Genomic DNA, 22,424 nt, shown 5'->3' with positions numbered 1-22,424 from the left:
GAGCTAACCTAACGACATAATTGAGTTTTTTTCATGTATTTGTGTGATTAATGTATTTGATATACGATAACACTATGATCTTAGTATATAAAAACCATTTTATTAACGTATATATAGACGTGTCCGTGTGCTGATGATTTTAGATTTTTACCGGCCCCTGTGTCCGTGTCCCGTGTCAGTGTCCGTGCTTCCCAGATTGATACACATACAGTTCTTGGAATTTAGTCAACAGTTGTAACTTGGTCAAACACTGTGGAATTTAGTCGGTATATACAAATAAGATTTATATATGGTGATCAACTGATCATCAATCTAGCTACATGATTACAAGTCACGGATTTTGAGAACTTGCAACATTTAACTTCAAACTAAAAAGTACAGACTAATGGAAAAAGAAAGAAAAACTGAAGAAGAAAACAAACATATTAGGCTCTTGTGGCCATCTAGCTTTTCAAATTATTTGGCGAAGCTTAAAGACATACAGGTTTAGGTACTGCCTTCAACAAGAATGCCTTCCTCAGTGACATACCCATTTTATCACTCTTGTCCAAGGTTTCAGGAGTAACACCATCCTCTAGGGACCATTCAAAAGATTGGATCAATGATCCTAGGACAAGGTGAAGCATTTGGTTACCCAGAGGAAGCCCGGGACAAATACGTCGGCCAGCTCCAAATGGTAAGAACTCGAAATTTTGCCCACGGTAATCAACGGTGGAATCTAAGAACCGTTCTGGTTTGAACGCCAATGGTGCATCCCAGGAAGCTGGGTCTCTTCCGAGTCCCCAAACGTTTACGAACACTTGAGTTCCTTGTGGTATGATATACCCCATCAGTTCAGTATCTTTAATCACGCTGCGAGGTACCAGTAACGGGATTGGTGGGTGTAACCTCAGCGTTTCTTTAATCACTGCTCGTAGATAGGGTAGATTATCGATATCACTCTCTTCAAAACTCCTTTTGTGGCCAACAACTTGAGTAATCTCATCTCGAACTTTTTTCATTGTTGTTGGATTAGTGAGTAGTTCCGTCATCGCCCATTCTACAGTACTGTTTGTTGTCTCTGTAGCTCCCATGAATAACTCCTGCATGGATTTACAGCAAATTAATCTGATTAGTGAGCTAAAATATTAACCAATCTGCTAACTAAGTAAAAATATATATACGTGCATATAGAACACATAATTAAGAGTTTGTGTGCTCACAAGTATGAAAATATTGAGATTGGTGTCTGAAATTTTGGTTGGTTCGTCTTTGCCATTCCCTTCAAATTCCAGCAACACACAAGAAATCTTTGTCTTTGTTCTTTCGTTTTTTTCACTCATGCATCTACGTTCCTTAACAAAACTACCAACAACTTCAAGAACTTCCAACATTTTATTTTCCATCTTCTTCTTCAAACCTTGTGGATCAATGGGTCTCAACGTAGGGAAGAAATCAGCAATATTAGGCCTTGCTGCAAGCTCTACTAAATCAGAAGTAACATCGAAGAAATGATTTCACTTGGTAGACTTAGGATCTAAAAGATCCTTAGAGATCATAAGGTTTGAGATCAAATTAAACGAAGTAGCAAAAACGAAACGCGCAATCTCCACACTGTTACCGGTTTCTTTTGCTTCTTTAGATATCCATGCTATCAGCTTATCAACACATCTCCGACGAAGAGGAGCTGTGTCCAGTATACGTTTCCGAGAGAAAAGCTCTGTCGTACAAATACGTCTCAACATACGCCAATACGGTCCGTAAGGACCAAGTGTAATCGTACCATTATAATTCTCACATATTTTCAAAGCTTCATTCAAGTACCTGTTGCAGAAAGTATTATCATGGTTTTTGAACATTTCCAAGGCGCCTTCGGCGGAAGAAATAACAAGAGTGTTAACGAAACCTAAACGCAACCAAATAAGTGGTCCATATTTGGTTTGCAACTTTGCTAAACTTGCATGAGGTGCCATACCAAGATCCAAGATGTTCCCGATAATCGGCCATCCTGGTGGACCGGGTGGTAAACGGCTAGTCGAAGATGTAACCTTTGATCGATTTCGGATTAGAAGAAGAACAAAAGTTGCTACTGCTAAACAGAAAGCTGCATAAACCATAACTGGGTCAGTTGTAGGAGGTATGATTCCCATAACTGCAAATGAAGAGATGATAGAAAGCTGAGAGTACTGAGTAGTTCTAAGTTCAGTGGTTTTGATCCCTATATATACTCACGTAGAAAATCCCACTTTTTATTTTTTCTATCAAAGATTTTGTGGTTTCTTCTACCAATTATCAATGTATTTAAAATATGTATTTGTATGCGAGACACGACTAATATGATAATAGATGTTCTTACTATTGGGGCTGACTATGAAAATCTTCACCAACCCAATTTGTTTGCTTAGGCAAATTGAAAATAGAGATGAAAATCACACATACTATTATTTATTTGAACAAATCAGGAATTTCTAGGATGAAGACCTTTGAGTTGAAATTTATTCTCTCAGTGAGACTACTAAGGCCAACTTATCATGCCATCATGGTATGGTTGAAACAATAATTTCTTCACAGAACGAGCGCCAAAATGGGGAGTAGTAGTTTCTTCACAGAATAAAAATAATTTATCAAGAGTATAAATGGCTAAGTTTGCCTGTGTAAGTGGTGGTTCGGATTTGTCCTCACAAGAAATAAATCTAGGAATGTAATTGTTTGTCATAAGTGATGGTTGTGATTGGCATTAGAAATGCATCTAACGGACAAAATTTATCATGTCATTAAGGTTTCATAATTCTTCATAATAGATACTCTATTAATTTGTCATGATAATTTTTTATTAAGTCAAATTAAAAATGATAATATATAAATTATTCAGCTACATAATAAATACTATAGTTTTCCATGATAATATTTTATTAAATGTGAAACTAAAAATGATAATATATAAATTATTCTACTAATGATGATAATAAATATATTTTTATTAGTTAATACTGAGTATTAGTTTGGTATTGTTGCAAGCTTTACAAAAGTGCTTTTCCGATGTTCGTTACTGTGCTGAGTTATGTAAAAAAAGCAATTGAATGGTTGTCGATGTACGTTATTGTGCCGAGCTATGTTAAAAAAAAAGCAATTGAATGGTTGGAAATTATAAACTAAGCTTAAACTATTTTAAAAAATGATCAAATTGTGTCTGAGAAAATATCAGGTTCAACTATAGTTACTGAGAAAAATGACAAAAACAATCATATCTGAAAAGTTTATTTTATTTTATTGTGCATAAAATAAGTAAATTTACTAATTAGTATTATTACTGAAAAGTATATTTTTTCTTAACCAATTTTTAAAAATCAATAATTCCTTAATATTTATGTTGATAATAAAAGTATGTTTCAGTGATACGGTATAACATAAAATGTAGTTTGAAAATAAAAAATAATTATCTTTAAAGAATAAAATATAACGAATAAAAATTGGTGTGATCATATATAGATTCAAGGATAATTTTATTATCAGTTATACAAAAGATGGGATAGAATTGGAAAATAAAATATGAAATTAGGGTGAACCGTAGTATTTGTTTTTGAAGTTTTTAAAAGCTCCTTCTCCCTCACTTTTAAAATTGATAGATTTTGGAAGTGTTTTGCATAAAAAAAACACTTTATGAAATCTTTAATTACCAAACACTATGATGAAAAAATATTGCTACAAATATGTTTTCAAAATACTTTTTTTTTTTAAAGAAAAAAAATCAGTACCAAACTTTGTTAGATTGGCTAACAATTATATAAGTGGACCATAGCGACGGTGGAAGTATTGGTGCCCAGTGGATAATTTCACATCGTCTCACGTATTTCTTTATAAATGATTTAACATTATTTTTATTTACTGATGATGGATAACAGAGTTTATTGTTAGTAGAGATTATTGTTATTAGGTTAAGTACTTAGCGATTTGACTTACTAACTAATCATGGTTTTATTATTTTTATGCAACGAATAACCTCACATTTGGAAGCGTAATGTCGTAGAATGTAATGGCCTGACCTTCTACCGATAATGTCCCTGCTTAGTCACTGCAGTCATCTGACAATATGGGGTTTTCAGACCGTTGCTGTCGTCCATCAGCAGCTTCTCGGGAGGTCACCCATCCTAGGATTACTCAATACCGAGCATGTTTAGCTATAACGATCTTCAACAACTATGAATCCAATTATTTTGAAAAGGTCTCGGTGTTAGGAATGCACAAACCATTACCTATATTTCATTTGACGGATCCTACCTGCCGAGTTGGAGTATTATAATACCACCAACTTAATTTGGAGCCGTCCTTGGTTCAGGAATATGTTCAATCCTAGACTCTGACATTTTTTCTCACTCATGAGACCCTTTCCCGACACAATCCGTCAAGAATACTCTTTCACCATCGACGGGTAACCCGTGGTCGACTCTAATACCATTTGTAAGGACCTGATCCTCCGACAACACTGTCCCCACTTAGTCATTGTGGTTATCCGATAGTGTGGGATTTTCAACTGACATTGATGCGGTCATCCATCAGCAGTTTTCTGGGAGGTATCCCATCCCTAGATTACTCCTCCCGAAAAAACATAAATTTAGTGATTTTTACCAACTCTGGATCCAACTACGTTGAAAAGGCCACAACGTTACGAAAGGACAAGCCATTACATGTATTCCATTCGGTGAACTCTTTTTGTCGAATTGAATTACATGAATACTATATATGGGAATTTTGAAAAACTGGAACTACATCGTGTGTTAGTAAAATGGTTGGCATCGCAAATGACTTAACATTTTAAAGTATAATACCTTAAGTGAATGAATTAGCTTTTCATTATGTCATTGAAATGGTAAGAACACACAATACGATATGTACTGTTGAGTCAATTCTGAGTTTTACTCTTTCCAGACTATTCTTAAAGGGGGAAAAGCAACAAGGATCCGAACACTGTTAATATCTACACGATTATTCTTGAGACAATGAGTTCAGGTATTGTAATTTGTTACAACTTACATAGTTTAATGTTTTGGTTCCACTCGGTTGTTGGAGTATGTGGCAGGATAAACCACATATGTATATCTAGGGATAGTCCCTCATGGAATAAAGAGGAATACATGTGGAGCTTAATAATCTTGGGCATCTCTATACACATCACCGAGGTATTTTAGTTAAAAACCCCACACCTCTTATCCCAAGGTAGTCAAGTGGGGTTCAGGATTATGTGGTCGGTCCCTGAGTAGTGTATGATGGTCTGTGAAAATTCTAAAAATTGGTATCAGAGCCCATGGTTGGGGCTACTATCCGAACGTTAAAGTGGTTGTGAATGTCACCCGGTTTAGGGTTCAAGTGGAATTAGACTCAAGGTGGAGAAGGTAAGGCCTAAAGTTGAACTGGCGTTCAAGGTGGATTTAGTATCTCACCCATTAACTCAGGTGGATCAGGTTTCTAGATTAGCAAGGCAATGCCCAAGGTTGAACTGGCGCTCAAGGTGGAGTTAGTGTCTCACATATTAACTGTGAAGCATGGTTCCAGGTGGGCAAGGAAATGCTCAAGGTGGGGTTAGTGCTTTCCTTCTCATTAACTCAAGGTGGAGTAGGATTCTAGGGCGCATAGTGACAGTAATCATGATCGATGGGTAGCATATACAGATGGTAATCATATGGTGGAGTCTGATTGGACTGGTGAAGTGGTTTAATCTCCCCAAGGTGGAGATTGTTGAAGTATGTGGCGCGATAAACCACAAAAGTATATATAGGGATAGTCCAACATGGAAGAAAGAAGAGCACATGTGGATCTTAATAAGCTTGGGATCCTTATGTAGTAACGAGGCCTTTTAGATTAAAACCGCACACCTCTTATCCCAAGGTGGTCAAGTAGGGACATCATCGGTAATATTTGGTCGGTCCTATAGTAGGTTCTTTTTGTCCATGAAAGTCCTAACATCGTTCACTAAAATAAGGAAGGCGCGGAAAAGTAATACCATTCAAAGGATCGATAAGATAGCTTTATAAAATAAAAAACATATCAAATAACGTTTTTTGGGGGACAAAATATGTAAAAAATAATTTCGATATAATTTCATTGCTGGCTTGAGGATACAACTCAAGAAAGGAGAGGCATGGTACAGGAGAATGCCAAGGCGGAAAATGTTTGAAAGGATTTGTGAAGTGAAGAATAAAAATATCTATAGGGTCGTCCTTTACTTTTGTAATGAGAAAAAAGGTAAATATGATATTCATACATATTATATTTAATATTTATATGTCGAAAAATGCATAACTGCGTAAAAGTTACACAAAATTGGTTAAAACGACCAAAATCAATAATTTCTGGGTGAAAAATACATCTAGGTTTTGATACTGTTTAAATGGACAAAAATGTTAAAATAGTCAGGATGTAAACAGTTTCATCCTACCCATTTTCAAATACTTTTCTTATTTTTTAATTTACATCAGGATGCATCCAGTTTCATCCTCACTATTTTTTAAGTTTTTTTTTTTTTTTTGCTAAGAAAAGATAAAAGAAAAGAAAGATCCACCAGACTAGAGAAGAGATAATTCATATTTTTTAAGTTTAAGTCAGGATGAATCCAGTTTTATCCTTGCTATTTTTTTGTTCATTTCACCCGTAATAATTTTTACTTGTCCATTAGAACCATGTTTTAAAAATATTTGGACAAATGACCCATTGTCCATAAAAATTATGCCCGTACCGTTACGGCACGGGTTAAGCCCTAATATTTTATAATAGAAAGAAAATTCCATGTCAAAGAAAAAAAATTCCATAAAATTATCTGGCAAATCTCTAACTAAGATGCTGAATTTAAAATGAAGTGACCCTGTGCGACTTGCATGTGTATCATAGAACATTTATTTACAAAAGTTTGTAAAGATAATATTAATTCAAACAGTGTAAATATGGATTTACTTAAAAACAAACTTCTACTGGACTCTCAAAATTAGCCACTCATAAAGATTAGGTACTACGATAAGTAAGCAGAAAAGTCAAGTTTTCTCTAGAAGCTGACTCTCAAGTTCCGAAAATTTGATTAGTTTTGTCAAACAAACAGATCTTTACCTTTTAGTAGAAAGTAGAAACCCAAACGGTCGCGGTAGCTGTTTTCCTGGCCATAATTGGTTGTCATGTATAGTCAAGAAAACGAGTATGACATGCAAAACCTAGAAAAATGAATGCAATTACAACTTCATAGACATTCCATTAGGCTTGTATGTGAGACTCAAACCAACGTACGTGACTTCTGAAAAATAACTGTATGTGAGACATTCCATATGCATGATGATGGCTGTTTTGAAATTGAGGATGAAAGCATTGACTTGCTTAACCTTCTCTTGAAAGAAAGAACTGGATTTTGGTGGCCGCCGTTAGTCCATTTTATTCCTCATGGGAGTAATGAAGGCCCCTTCTTAGGTTTTAATAGTCGGTTTTGGCTCGGTTTCTAGTCAAACCAAAACCGAAATCAATATTATCGGTTTTTAAAAATCTAAACCAAACCAATCCATTAATCATTGGTTCGGTTTCTAAATGGTTTTAACCGGTTTCATTTTGTTCCACTGGGTTAATGGAAAACCGACTGTATGTCAGTTTTCTGAAACTGACATTTCAAATCTTTAAAAGAGATAACAAAGTTGAATGTTTTTAACCTACCTGCAGAATTTAATTAACATACAAGTGTAGTTCATAACTCAAGTTTATAAGCATAGTTCAAAACATAAACATTACAGATTCAAAATACATAAACTCCAAGTTCTGCATGTTCCAAATTCCATATTCAAAGTGTGAGATGGACGGGGTAGATTAAATCTATCTATTTTAATCAACGGCCTATACTTATTGGTTTTCATTGGTTTTTGGTTCGGTTTTTAGGTCAAACCAAAACCGAACCAGTAATGTCGGTTTTTTTTTTTTACCACAACCAATCCATTAGTAAATGGTTTGGTTCGGTATCTTCCTTATCATTCTGGTCCGGTCCGGTTCCGGCGGAAAACCGAAATCATGATCAGCCCTACCCCTTCTATGTCACCTTTGCAACTTTGCTGTTTTTAGCTAGTCAGCTTTATTGTCTTAGAGCAGTTCCAATGGAATGAACAAACTCAGAGTTTATTCATTTGGCTCCCACTATGGAATGAACAAACATGAAAAATGGATGTTCAAATCAACAAATCTGTTGCTTTGAACATTGAGTCGGAACATCCATCGCGCGTCTGTAGTAAGGACGCGCGAGCCTAGGTAATTCGCGGTAGCCAAGAAAAAACGCGGGTGTTCCTACCGCAAACTTCGGCGTTTATACCACGAACACCCACTGCAAATTCTGTTATTTTATTAATATTTATCTCACTTTATCCTATTTTATTTCACTTCATCATATTTTATCTCACCAAAATATTGTATTTTTATTTTAACTTTATCCTACAAAGCATTTTATATTAAAAAGAAACTAGTAAGGCCCTAGATAACTAAATCTGTTCATTTTGCCCTACTTTATCATAGTGGAGAAACCCGTTTGACCATCCACGTGGCTCAACAAAATTTTGAGTTTGAACATTACCATAAAAACTGCTCTTACGCTGCAGCTTAGTTTTCTTCGATTTTCTTCCTTTAGTGTTTTCTGCTAATAGAGTTGGATAAAAATGAACCCTCGTTTGGGATTGCATTGCTTTAGTTTGGGGTTTCTTTAATCTTTAATTAACTATATTGTTTTATTTATTTTTTGAAGCATATGATAAAAAGAAAATTGATAATACATTAGCGCAACCATATTTTATTTTTTTACTTCAGAAAATATTTGTGTTTTAGTTCGTTTGTTTTGATAAGTTTATTTTTCATTTGTCTTTAGCCCAAAACTCATCTATCAAAATGCAAATAATATTTGAACAACAAAATGGCTTGATTCTTACTCAAACTTAAGTAATCTAATTAGTATTACTTTTGAATACATTGTGCATTGTGGATTATGCATTATTATAGCAATGCCACCACTTTTGAGTAATAAATCTAGAAAAATGTAGATCCGTCGATCTAAGTAATAAATCTTTTAACCAGTAAACGACGATACTGTCGGTAGTATCGAAAACGACGGGTGCGCGTTTAAACGTGGCAAAGTTAATAAAAGATAAATACTGTTAAAGATATTGAAGCAGAGCAATCTTACGCTAATTTAATTATGAAATCACAGGATAAGATAAATCTTTTACCGGGACGAAGTCCCTGTTTCTAGCGCCAAATTGTGAACACGTAAATCACGTAGGCATCTACATGTTCACAAACAATATTCAAACTCTAGGTACCAACTCGTGCTGATAATACAATGGCATTGATTCCTTGGCTCAAAACCTTCGGGTTTATCATAGCCTCATCTAAGAATACTGCGAGTGGCGTTTACGCAAGGGGAGATAAAGAAAACGAAGCATAAAAGTAAAACTCATGAAGCGTTAGACAAAAATAAAGTGCTGAAGTGTAAATGAGACCGGGATTTACGTGGTTCAGCACTAAGGCCTACATCCACGGGGTTGTTGTTTCACTATGTACTTGATGGTTACAAAGATAGTCGAGTGACTTTGTAGTTTACATTGGTCTATATATTGTAAAGGACTAACTTACACTTACAATCTTTTCTCTCTCTCCTTCCCCGTTTTTCGATCCCTTACTCTTGGTGGAGAGGGGGTATTTATAGGGTTAGAGTGTGGGACCCATCTCTGAAGGCCGTTGGAACCTTATCTTCTTGTGTTTTGTGTCCATCACGCAGGGGTCTTCGTTCGTAACTTCATCACGCAGAGTCATCCTCGTTCGTTCCACGGGTTGATCGACACGTATGCTGCTCAGAGTGTTTAATGCGGGTAGTTGAGGCGCCTGCTCGTGTCAGGCAAGTGTTCTCTGCCTCTGTCGCGTCTGTCAGTACATCTTCTCTCCATCGTTGATCTTGGCTTCTTTTGGGGATGAGATAAAGTAACTCTTTGGGAGTTATTTGGTGCTCCGCAGTACAGCGTGTTACCGGAACATCCTTTAACTTCTGCCCTTAGATTTTCTCGGGCAACGATCCAACGTCGGCGGGATGCATCTTGGTTGTGGGCACATGTCATCATGCTTTGATGACTTTGTCCGCATGCTCTCCACGTATGTTCCTATATACACGTGTTTGATGATGAAATATGTGCACACAATTTGCCCCTTTTCTTCGGGCTTGAGTGTTTAGCGGGAGCATTGAAGAAAATAGTCGTTACATATTCTTCCTCTCTCCTAATAACTTCTCCTAGATACTTGGGCATGTTTTTTATTCGTGCATTAATTGCTCATTTAATGGGCACGTTTCCCATTCCTCTCTTAACTTCCTCCTCTTTCTTTCGAGTATATTAAGGAAGAGAGAAAAATTAATTTCATTCTCTCCGTCTTCATTCCTTGCTCTTCATTCCTTGTTCTTCAGCCCTTAAATTCTCTGTCAGTCTTCATTTAAATTCTCTGTCAGTCTTCATTCTTCAGTCCTTAAATTCTCTCCGCCTTAGCATTAATCACACTTGCCTCCTCTTTATTTCTGATTTGTTCTTTCTGTGCTGTTTTTGCTGGTAAGTTTTTTCTTTTCTTTGTTTCCACTGTTTTACGCTATGTTGATTTGTAAATTTTCTGCTACTGTTGTCCCTTGTTTGTGATGAAGAACTTCTTTTAATGCTTGCATGCTAGTTTGCCCCTGTTCTTCGTCTTAAATCAAGGAGGCCATGTTTTGCTTGAGCCTTTCAGGGTAGTGATTTAGGGAGTTTCGAGCATGTATGCTAATTTTAGGGTTTCTGCGTTATCGTGTGTGGATTGCTATTTATGTGGATTTTTGATCTTATGATGTCCTTGTGTTTGTTTTTGACTTGTTTATGATTAATCTTTTCGCAGCCATGTCTGACCGTCCGCGCTTCCTTATCAGACTCCTGGTTCTGGTCTATCGAGATCTCCTCCGCGTAGAGAGTCTCAAGATGATGTTCGTAGAAATCGAGTTTCTTCTGGGGCGAAGGCCTCATCTTCTAGGGAAGAGGTTCCTTCGACAAATCCTTCTGGGTCTCGAAGAGTTGTCGATCGCGCGGTGTCTCGTCCTCGTGATGATGTTAGGAGTACGCAGCCACCGACTCGTGCTGTCGCTTTTGATGTTCCTCCTCTACGTTCTGTAGAGCCCGAGCGTCATCTGCCGCCCCCTCCTATAAGTTCTTTTAAAGGGAAGAATACCAAAGGTGTGTTCCGAGGGCTGAGTCTTCAAAAAATCCTTCTTTGAAGAGAAAGGCTTCCGAGGCTTTCATTGGTTCATCCGGTCCCGCCGAGGAGGATGAGGCTGCCCCATTGATACGCAGCGTTTCGGTCAGCAAGAAAAAAGTAACGTTCAAGCATATTGATCTCGAAATATTCAAGGAAAAGCATGAGCTTCAAGCCTTCGAGGTTCGTTTCTATGCCCCTGAGGATGATATTACTTATGAGCTTATCTCAAGGTATGAGTTCGATGAATTTCATTTGTTGACTACGGTTGGAGCGTTCGAAGCTGGTCTTATGCTGCCGTTATACAAGTCAGGTGATTCCTTCTACTATGATGTGCTTGCTAGTCGTGAAGGCTCTTCCACCAATACTCACAGCCGTTCTGTATCGCAACTATCGGGGAATTATCTCCGTGCACTGAGGGAGTGCTATCTGCGGAGTAAGGGAGACGACAATGACTTGTTACGTTCCCAATCCCGCGGAGAAGGAATGGTATACTCCTGAGAATTTCAATAACTCCTTCGGTGATTACGTCAATAGTAGGAACCGTAAGCCGTGGAGTGTTAGCCTTCGGAATCTTGCTGCTCCTCGGGGAAATTCGTCTGTTAAATGAGGTCAGCGATGCCAAGCTGAAGTATGTTCCCGGCACGGAAGGGTCTAGTCAGCGGAAACTTTTTCCGGCACGCGAGAGGATCAAGCGCGACCATGACTACGAGTGGCACGCTACCGTTATCGAAGTTGTTGGTCCTTGGGCGTACGGTTGGATTCCCGGTCCACGCGGTTGGCGTCCTACTGAGAGTAGCAGGCCACGTGAATCTCCTCCTGCTCGTTATGGAGATTTCTGTCCCTGGCGTTTAAACTTCTCAGGTATGAATTTTCCTTATGCCCTTGACGTCGTTGAGGGAGACGAGGAGGAAGGTTCTGGTGCTATACTTCCACCGAGGAGTGCCTCGACTGCCCAGGTATGCGGTTTCTAGCTGCGCTTTTCCTTCTTTAGAAATTCAACTGTTCGGGGAAAAATAACTCTTTTTGTGGTGTTGGTTCAGGTGTCGAAGAAGAAAAAGATTAAGTCGAAGCAGTCTTCTACCATTGTGATGGGTGAGGCTGAGGCTCATGAAGAAGTTACCAGTCCGGTGAACGAAGAGTTTGCTGAGGATGAGGAGATTACAGATGGGGAGGAACGTACTGATACTACTTCCCCTCTCAATGTCGAAGAAGAGGTCCGTGCGGGTCATGATGGTGATGAAGGGAGAAACAACGCCGTGGTAGCTGATGGCGGTGTTAATGGTGATATTTCTGTCCCTGCTGGTGATGCCGCGGATACTCTCCCCACCCTTTCTCAAGAGTTTTCTTTTGACCGGATGTATTCCACAGGGGAGTTCTTCGACGATGCCCTCGATTTTCCTGAGGACTTCTCTCTACTTTCCCCCAATGACGATTGGGATGTGCTCGGGGTTGCTGATAACGAAGACGCTGCTGTTCAGGATGGTGGCGCGGAGGAGCATGGTGCGCATGTTGGTGCCGACATTTGTGCTGAAGGGGCCGTATCAGAAAAGGGGAAGTCGGTGATTGATTCGCCTGCCGCGGATCTTCCTCATTCTCCGACATCTGAGGGTGAGGACGCCATAATGGATTGTCTTAAGAAAAAGGATCTGTTATTTGTCCCTCATCCCGCCCCGGTTATTACTGGTGAAAAGGATTCTGATGCGTATACCCGTCGTATGATGGAAATGTCTTCCAAGGCGCGGGTATATGAGGCCTGGGGAAGAAATTTGAGTGTTCCCGAAGCTACCCTTGTGTCTGAGCCTCCTTCTTCCGTTGCGGATATAATGGCCATAGCCGACGGGTATCAATATGGCTTTCCTCAGCAGCGTGTCTTGGAGGTAAATTTTCGTACATATTTCTTCGTGATGATCGAATTCTTCGGTAAAGTAATGTTTGTCGTCTTGATGTGTAGATGATGAGGAGTGAGCATTGTAACCACGTGTTGTATCAGTTCTTCAAAGCGAAATCTCTGAATCTCGAGGCTAAGCTTCGTCACAGAGAAAAGGAATTATCTGCGGCTGAGGTGGAAATTGAAGAGCTGAAGAAAAGCCTCAAAGAGAAAGAAAAGATGGGTGAAGCGGAGGCTGGTCTTCGTTCAGAGCTTGCAGTCGTTCGCGCCGAGTTAGAACAAACTCGCGGCCAAGTTTCAGCTTTCACAGGTTTGGCTCTTTTTCCTCTTTTTCCCTCGCAATGTGTCTCCCCACGCTATCTTCAGTGGGTGGCATCCCCGAGCTGATATGGCTCCGCAATGAAAGGGCACGGCAGAAATCTCGTATCAAAGAGCTTGTTGAGAAAATTAAAAGCGAAGCCAAAAAGTGGGACGCTCGGGCTGAGGTATGGCGCGCAAGGCATGTTCAGGTAGTTGATATGCAGAATCTGTATAACCATGACCGTGCTTTATTCAACGGTACACTGTTGTGGATACGTGAGAATTTGCGGGAATCCCAAGAGCGTACTTCCTTGTTGGAGTCTAGGATACAACTTCTGGAAGAGGAATTACAAAAGGCTCGATCCCTTCCTTTTCCATGAGTTAAGGATAGTGTGCTGTGTCTTTCCAGAGAAAGGGACAATGCCCGTGCCGAAGCCGATGCTCTAAGCAAGGCCCTTGCCGCGTCCCGCGCTGAAGTAGCTCGTCAGTCTGAGTCTGAGAGAAATCTTGAAGTGTGTATGTACAGATTGAGCAAGGGGGTATCAGAGATAAACAAAGAGGTCGACCACCTTCGTCACATGGATTCGATGAAGCAGGTAGAATTAGATGCCAGTCAATTTACTCTCACCAACCTTCAACTAGATTATAAGAAATTATCCGCGGAATATGACCATCTTGATGAAGCGCGAGATGCGGTTGTTAATGAGTATGAAGAGGCTTCGGCTTGTGTCGAAGGTATAACTCTATTTCATCGAGTGTGATTGTGTCTTTACTGTGCTAACTCCCTTGTGTTGTCTTTTTCAGAGCTCGAGGGACAACTCCGCGTTGCAAATGAAAAGCTTAAAAAGGCTCAATCTTCCTTAACGCAGCAGGAAGAACAGACTAATCATTTTAAGAGTTTGGCGGCGTCCCGCGAAGAGGCCGTTGGTGCAGCTTCTAAAGAAGTGAATCGTCTGTCTTCATTGTTATCCCAAGCCCAACAGCGGACGATAGTTATTAAGCACAAGGCTCGGTGTCAATTGGCTGAGGAGACAAACAAGATGCTGGAGAAGATTGAGCTTGGCCTTAAGACCGAGCATGGCCTTGTGAAAAGCTATCCACGTCGTCCAGTGCCTGCTTCCCTGCCTGGCTCTTCGGGACCCTCGTCTGGTGGGAGCGTCCCTTCAACTCTTCGGAACAATCCTGCTGATGTGGTGGCCTCTTCTAAGTAGAGACCGCAGCATCGTTATCCTTCCGTTGAGATTCCTTGTAAATTTTTGGTGAAAAGAGAATATTTTTTGTGTATTCCTTGTAAATTTTGGATGTGTATATTTACAATCCATGGCCTTGTCGCTTTTTGTAACCAACCTTTATGAAATGGATCATTTTTTTGATATACCTGCAATATCAGTTTGTTGTTTTATTTTAGTCATTGTGATGAAAGACTCTAAAATATAAGAGGATTTGAAGTGTTTGGGTGCGATCCCGAAGGGAGGTACCTTCGTGATCGGCTTGAGACCTGTCACCCCGCTGGCGAACCCTTGGCCAGAGGATTCCCAGACGGTGGGGGCCGAGGCAACGTTCTAGGATATGGGGTTAAAAAATTTACATACACCCATTCCGTCGACCCGTTGCCTTAAGATTGGTTGGGTATCTCTTTCTGGGTGCCTTCCCCCTGGTCTTACACTTATGGACACTGACGGGGGAGCCCTGAGAGATTGTAGATTAACTACTTTCCCCAATATTGTCGATAGGTTTAGTTGATATATAGAAAGCTTGTTTGATTGATAGGTTGAGGCCTGCAATTCCTCGTCCAGAGATAGAAACATGTAGAGTGGTCACGCTCCCTTCTTCTTCTGGTACCCTTCACGCAGTTGCAAGGCTGCGTTGCCCCTATGGGAAGTATGGTTTGAGCCACTTAGCATTCCAAGGATGTCGGAGGACTTCGCCTTTCAGATTACGAAGGTAGTAGGAACCGCTTCCCGATATCGTGTATTATAAAAGGTCCTCCCCACGTAGGTGCTAACTTTCCCCATCTCTTCTCTCGTTGATACGGTGGGATTGTTCTCAACACATACTGCCCCTCTACAAAATTCCGAAGCTTTACCTTTTTGTTGTACTCCCTTGCAAGTCTTCGTTGGTAATTTTCCATCTTCTGCAATGCTGCTTCCCTTCTTTCTTCTAGGTCGTCAAATCTCTCTAACATCATGTCTGTTGTGAGATTTTTCTCCCACGCTTCGGTATTTGTGGTTGGCATGAGTATCTCTGTAGGGATGACTGCTTCAGCTCCATAAGTGAGAAGAAACGGGGATTCCCCAGCGGCAGATCTTCGCGTTGTCCTGTATGCCCATAACACATTGTGTAACTGTTTACACCACCGCCCCTTATGTTCGTCTAATTGTTTTTTGAGGATAAGGGCGAGGGTCTTGTTGGTGGCTTACGCTTGTCCGTTGCTTTGAGGGTATATAGGGGTGGATTTGTTCTTCCTTATTTTGAAAGCATCGAAGAGCATGTCTATGTTTTTCCCTTGTAATTGCTTACCATTATCGGATACGATTTCTGCTGGTATGCCGAACCTGCAGATGATGTTCTGGAATATGAAAGTAAACACATCCACGTCTCTGATCCTAGCTAAGGCTTTAGCTTCCACCCATTTACTGAAGTAGTCCGTGGCTACTATCAAAAATCGTCTTTTCCCTGATCCTTCGATGAAAGGCCCGACGATATCTATGCCCCATTTTGCGAATGGCCATGGGCTATCTACAAAATTTAACATTGTTGCTGGCGCGTGTATCTTTTTGGCGAAACGCTGACATTCTTCGCATCGTCGGGACATTCTTGCGGCATCCTGTATCATCGTGGGCCAGTAATATCCTTGAGTTTTGGCTTTGTCGGCTAGTGATCTCATACCGCTATGATTCCCTGCGTCCCCATAATGGATGTCATTTAGAATCCGGTGCCCCTCTTTTCGAGATAAGCAACGTAGTAACGGTCCGAGGAAGGATTTCTTGTACATGACCCCATCCCGAAGATCATATCTTCCTGCTTTGGAGAGTATTTTCCTAGACTGTTTATGGTCCGCGGGTAAACTTCCCTTTTCGAGAAACGCATGGATCACCGTTCTCCAATCATCTTCGTTGTTGAAGTCTTCGTCTTGATTTGCTCTTGACAGGATATCTTCTTCGCCGAAATCGTTATGGATGTCCTCTCCTACCTGGTCTTCGGTATTTTCTTCCACTGTATCTTGATTGGTAGTGAAGGAGAATTGAGGTGTAATCGAAGGCTCGTATACCCTTGTTATTTTAATAAATTTGATGCTTTCGTCCTTCAGCATGGATGATATATATGCCAGGACATCTGCGTGCCTGAGATCCCTTCTGCATAAGTGCCGGAACTTGATGTTCGGAATTTGTGACGCCAATGTTTGGACCAAGGCCATGTAAGCTGAGAGGGTGTCATCGTACACGTTGTACTCGAGCCCTATTTGCCGTATGACAAGCTGTGAATCACTTGTTAGTCTTACGTAGGCTACTCCCATCTCTATTATTATTCGAAGGGCATGTACGACGGCCTCGTATTCGACGATGTTGTTGGTATGCTCTTTGAATTCTAACCTGAGTGCCTGTACAATCCTTTCTCCAGTTGGGGTGGTGATGACAATGCCTATTCCTGCTCCTTCCTTATTTTTGGAACCGTCGACGAAGACTTCCCATTGTCTTTGACTCGAGGGTTCGAGAATATCCATTGGATCCTTGCTTTCTTCCTCGGCTTATGGTATTCCCTTAATCTCATCGTCGTTGTCCAGGGTAAGGTCTGCTAAGAAATCCGCCAAAACTTGGGATTTTCGAGAATGTTGAATTTCATGAATGATGTTGAATTGGTCCAGGTGGGTGTTCCACTTGGCTATTCTGCCCACTTTTCCCGCGCTTTTGAGGACTGCTTCCAGTGGTGCTTTGCATGAGACCCGGACGAAGTGAGTTAGGAAGTAGGTTCTCAGCTTTTGAGTAGCCCATACCAATGCTAGGATAAGATGTTCGATATTTGTGTAGTTCCTTTCCGCAGAATTGAGGGTCTTACTGACGTAATAGATAGGTTGTTCTATCTTCGTATTGGTTTTGACCAACACTGCGCTGACTGCGTCTTCGGTTGCTGCTATGTATAATGCCAAAACCTCATCAGGATCCGGCTTCTGCAGGATCGGAATCGAAGCTAGGTTTTTATTGATTTTTTGGAAGGCTTCTTCGCATTCTGCGGTCCATTCAAACTTGCTCCCTTTTTTGAGAATATTGAAGAAATGTCTGCATTTGTCCGAAGATCGGGCAATAAATCTGCCCAAGGCTGCTATGGACCCATTGAGCTTCTGAACTTCTTTTAAATTCTTTGGGGATGGCGTTTCTACTATGGCCTGAATCTTCACTGGGTCTACCTCGATGCCCCTTTTTGTTACCAAATACCCGAGGAATTTCCCTGAGGTGACACCGAAAGTACATTTCTCTGGATTTACTTTCATGTGGTGTTTCCTCATTGCTTCGAAGATGTCTCTCAGATCCTTGTGGTGATCTTTGCGCAGCTTGCTTTTGACGAGCATATCGTCAACGTAGACTTCTAAGGTGCTTCCAATCCATGGCCTGAAAATAGTATCGACCATTCTTTGGTATGTTGCCCCTGCGTTTCGAAGTCCGAAAGGCATTCTAGTGTAGCAATAAAGACCATGTGTTGTGTAGAACGCTGTGTGTGGCTGATCCTCTTCTGCCAGGGCCACTTGGTTGTAGCCAGAATGTCCATCCATGAATGACAGTTCTTCATATCCTTCTACTGCTTCTACCAGCTGGTCTATGCTTGGCAATGGATAGCTATCCTTTGGACATGCTTTGTTGAGGTTAGTGAAATCGATGCATATCCTAACCCCCCCATTTTTCTTAGGAATGACGACCATATTGGAGATCCACGTAGGGTACTTGACCTCCTTGATGAAACCTGCGTCTAGTAGTTTTCGAAGTTCTTTTTCCACTGCCTTATGATATTCCGGCGCGACTTTTCTTATTTTCTGTCTGAAAGGTGGCGTGCCTGGTTTGATGCGCAGCTCATGTTGGATTATTTTTGGGTCAATCCCAGGCATATCTCCTAATTTCCAGGCGAATACATCTGCGTATTCTTTAAGTAACTTGGTCAGGGAATCTTCTCTCTTTTCGTCCATTATGGTCCCTACTTTGATCATCTTCGGCTTTTCCTCCGTTCCTATGTGGATTTCTTTTACGGGCTCTACTGGCGTGAAAACCGGCTTCGGATTCCCGAGGACTGGGGCGTTCTTTAATTGCTACTTGGTATGTTTCTGTCCAGCATTGGCTGCTGAAGTACTTGTCTCTGTGTTCCGGACATTATCATCTTTGGTCAAATCCCTTCCTGTAGTTTCCTTGAGGAACTGGTCTATGGCCTTCTCTTTCGCAGATTCTTTATTTTTAAAGTCTTTGGGTTTTGTGTTGCTTTTCTTGTTCGTTGTTGATGCGATCCTGAGTGGCTTGGCACTCTCTTGCAGAGACCCGATCTCCCTTGATTTCCATTACTCCCTCAGGTGTAGGGAATCTGAGATATTGGTAGTACGTTGCCGCCACCCCCTTGAGTTTATGTAACCATTTTCGTCCAATGATGGCATTGTAGGGGGACGGGGCGTCTACTACGCTGAACCGTGTTTCTACTTTCATGGGTCCAGCGTCAACCTGCAACACGATGTCTCCCAAGGGCTTCGTGGGTGCTCCATTAAATCCGTAGATGGTGTAATGAGAGGTCATTAGCTGTTCTTCATGGATCTTCATTCGTTTGAATGCATCGTAGAATAGAACGTTCACTGAGCTCCCCCCGACTATGAGGATCTTTTTAAGGTTACATCCAGCCACGGGTAGTGTGAGGACCAAGGGGTCGTTATGGTCTTCCATATCTTCGTCGATATCTTCAACATCGAAGATAATAGGTGAGTCCATCCACTTCTTCATGTTCGTCCACCTCTATCCCATCGATCTTATACAATTCGCATCGGTCCTCGAACTGCTTCCGTAACCTCTTTCTATCTGTGTTGTAAGTGAGGGCCCTGCGGTTTCAGAACATGAGATGGTGTTGATTGTGCGGTTCCCTTCTGGAAGTTGGACTGGCTTGGTTCGTTTAGATCTATCCTCTGCGACATCCTTTCGTATGTAATGTTTGAGCTCGCCCGCATCAATTAATTTTTGGATCATTATTTTGAGGTTTTTACACTTTTCGGTCTGGTGCCCGTTGAAACAGTGGTATTCACAGTAATCTTTGGATTTCTCGGTTCTTGGGGGTTGTTTTCCCTTAGACCATGGCCATTCCAAATTTTCCCTTCCTTTGACCTCTCGCAGGATCCGAGCATAGCTAGCATTGAGCTTTGTGTAAACTTGATCTTCGAACTTCCGATCGTCTTTTTGCCTGTCGTCCCTTCGTTCTTTCCTATCTTCGTGGGGTCGCTCCACCGAGCAACTCCTTTTGGTTCCAGTGGTTTGTTCTGCGGAATTCGTTCGGTCTGTGGGTACGCCCTTGGGTTTTCACGCTAGATTTCTTCAAGACGAGCGTGTTTTTCAATAATTATTCGAAGATCCCCTCTGTCTTGGGCACGCTTCCATGAATCTCAACAAAGAGTGGACTCATTCGGTCTAATCCCCACTTACAGCAGTTGATACTTACCACCGGGTCCACACTTCCTATGGCTTGGCAGACCTTATGCCATCTGTTGGTGTATTCCCTCGTGGTTTCCTTATATCCGATTTTCAGTGAAAAAGCTTATCCATTCCAGTATTAACAGCCTTGTTGTACATGTAAGTTCTCAAGAAATTTTCTGCAAGTTGGTCGTAGGAGTGGATGGAGTTTGGCGGCAGATTATCAAACCAAGACAATGCCGATCCCTTCAGACTCGATGGGAAGTATCTACAGAGTACTGCGTCGTTCTGGATCCATCTAGCCAGTACACGGTTATAATACCGAATGTGTGCAGCGGGATCGCTGGATCCGTCATAGCATTCGAATGTCGGGACAGGGCATTTGAGTGGAATAGGTGTGTTGGTCAGGCGATGAGTTAAGGGTGTGGAGTTAGCCTCTCTCATGACTTCTTCCAACCTTCCTCCGCCTTGTCTACTTTTTAATTGCCTAATCTCTGCCATCATTTCATCACGCAGCTCTTCCATCGCGCGGTGGTGCCCTACATTCCTCTGCTCATGATAGCTTGACTCTCCATCGTTATAATCTGGGTCGGATGCGCTACTTCCTCTGGCCGCGTTTCCATTGGCCGCTACGATGACTCTTCGGTCTCGGTTTGGTTCGGGTGCCTTTGAATTTGCTTCATCGAGTTGTTGGCTCGTCTTTATGCTTAAGGCAATCCGGTCTTTTAAATCCTGGTTTTCTCTGGCCAACAAAGCCACAGCATTCGCGTAAACCTTTTGGCTTTTCTTCAATTCTTCAAGTTCGGCCATCAATCGGTCTGATTGGTTCGACCCTTGATTGGGAGTCCCAGCTCGTGCTATTACGGCCACCGTGCCGCCTTCTTCTATGGTTTGTACTAAAGGCGGGGGAGGTTCAGCTTCGATTGTTGGCATTCCCAGATCGGGCGGAGTGCCCATCAGCGGTGTTAGAACCATCTGCACAGTTTGATTCAGCTCATTGGTTGATGGCATTCCGAAGGTTGGCGGGTGCGCGGGTTGGTACGTTCTGGATTCATCCACCATTTCTTTTGGTTGGTGAAATTGATTCGTAGCAAGAGTTTTCACGGCTTCCGTAGTCTTCGGGACTGCCGCTGTCGTATTATATTTTGTCGCCGCTGCTCTGAGGGCCGCGGCTGCAACGGAATTAGCATTCATAGGCGAAGTGATTTCCGCAGTGTCCTGTTTCTGACTGTTCATTTTGGCTTTGTCTCCTTTCTTCTTGCTCCGGGTGATGACCGGGGTTGTCCTCGGTGCTTCCTTCGACGTGGCTCTGGATTTTCCTACTTCTTGCATCTTTCTGCACAAGGGAATTTCAAACAGCGGGAAACAGAAATGTCCGTGCGGATCGGGTTAGTTTGCGAAAATTCCTAATTCCACGACAGGGAGAAACTGCCCGAGGGCCACAGAGAACTCTTAGGGCAGCCCATTTGATTCAAACATGAGTTAAAAGTATATGGATTAAATTCTTATTAAAAGTGCGGATTCATTGAAAGTATGAGGAGACGCGAGAAAACCCCTTTTAAAACTGCACGTAAATCCTTTGAAAACTTACAAAAGCCCAACGGAAAGATAGGTCCGTACGAGATCTAGAAAAATGTAGATCCGTGGATCTAAGTAATAAATCTTTTAACCAGTAAACGATGATACTGTCGGTAGTACCGAAAATGACGGGTGCGCGTTTAAACATGGCAAAGTTAATAAAAGATAAATACTGTTAAAGATACTGAAGCAGAGCAATCTTACACTAATTTAATTATGAAATCACAGGATAAGATAAATCTTTTACCGGGACGAAGTCCCTGTTTCTAGCGCCAAATTGTGAACACGTAAATCACGTAGGCATCTATATGTTCACAAACAATATTCAAACTCTAGGTACCAACTCGTGCTGATAATACAATGGCATTGATTCCTTGGCTCAAAACCTTCGGGTTTATCATAGCCTCATCTAAGAATACTGCGAGTGGCGTTTGCGCAAGGGGAAATAAAGAAAACGAAGCATAAAAGTAAAACTCATGAAGCGTTAAACAAAAATAAAGTGCTGAAGTGTAAATGAGACCGGGATTTACGTGGTTCAGCACTAAGGCCTACATCCACGGGGTTGTTGTTTCACTATGTACTTGATGGTTACAATGATAGTCGAGTGACTTTGTAGTTTACATTGGTCTATCTATTATAAAGGACTAACTTACACTTACAATCTTTTCTCTCTCTCCTTCCCCTGTTTTTCCGATCCCCTTACTCTTGGTGGAGAGGGGGTATTTATAGGGTTAGAGTGTGGGACCCATCTCTGAAGGCCGTTGGAA

The 22,424-nt window shown here is 41.3% G+C and overlaps 2 protein-coding genes across 2 annotated transcripts; both read right to left on the bottom strand.

The window, feature by feature from the left end:
- Positions 1 to 269: 269 nt before the first annotated feature.
- Positions 270 to 1,373, bottom strand: LOC113352006 (cytochrome P450 76A2-like). Its single transcript, XM_026595891.1, has 2 exons — positions 1,203 to 1,373; positions 270 to 1,082 (listed from the first exon to the last, which is right to left on the bottom strand). Exons 1-2 carry the CDS (start codon positions 1,371 to 1,373, stop codon positions 471 to 473), a joined length of 783 nt encoding a protein of 260 aa, XP_026451676.1. The 3' UTR covers positions 270 to 470.
- Positions 1,317 to 2,160, bottom strand: LOC113353983 (cytochrome P450 76A2-like). The gene has a single exon (XM_026597445.1). The coding sequence runs from the start codon at positions 2,127 to 2,129 to the stop codon at positions 1,497 to 1,499; it is 633 nt and encodes a 210-aa protein (XP_026453230.1). The 5' UTR covers positions 2,130 to 2,160; the 3' UTR covers positions 1,317 to 1,496.
- Between the last annotated feature and the right edge of the window lie 20,264 nt (positions 2,161 to 22,424).

The sequence above is a fragment of the Papaver somniferum genome, chromosome 2 (assembly GCF_003573695.1).
Source record: "Papaver somniferum cultivar HN1 chromosome 2, ASM357369v1, whole genome shotgun sequence".
Taxonomy (NCBI): Eukaryota; Viridiplantae; Streptophyta; class Magnoliopsida; order Ranunculales; family Papaveraceae; genus Papaver; species Papaver somniferum.
The sequence above is the reverse complement of the archived record's forward strand: the minus strand, read 5'-3'. Positions and strand labels throughout refer to the sequence as shown.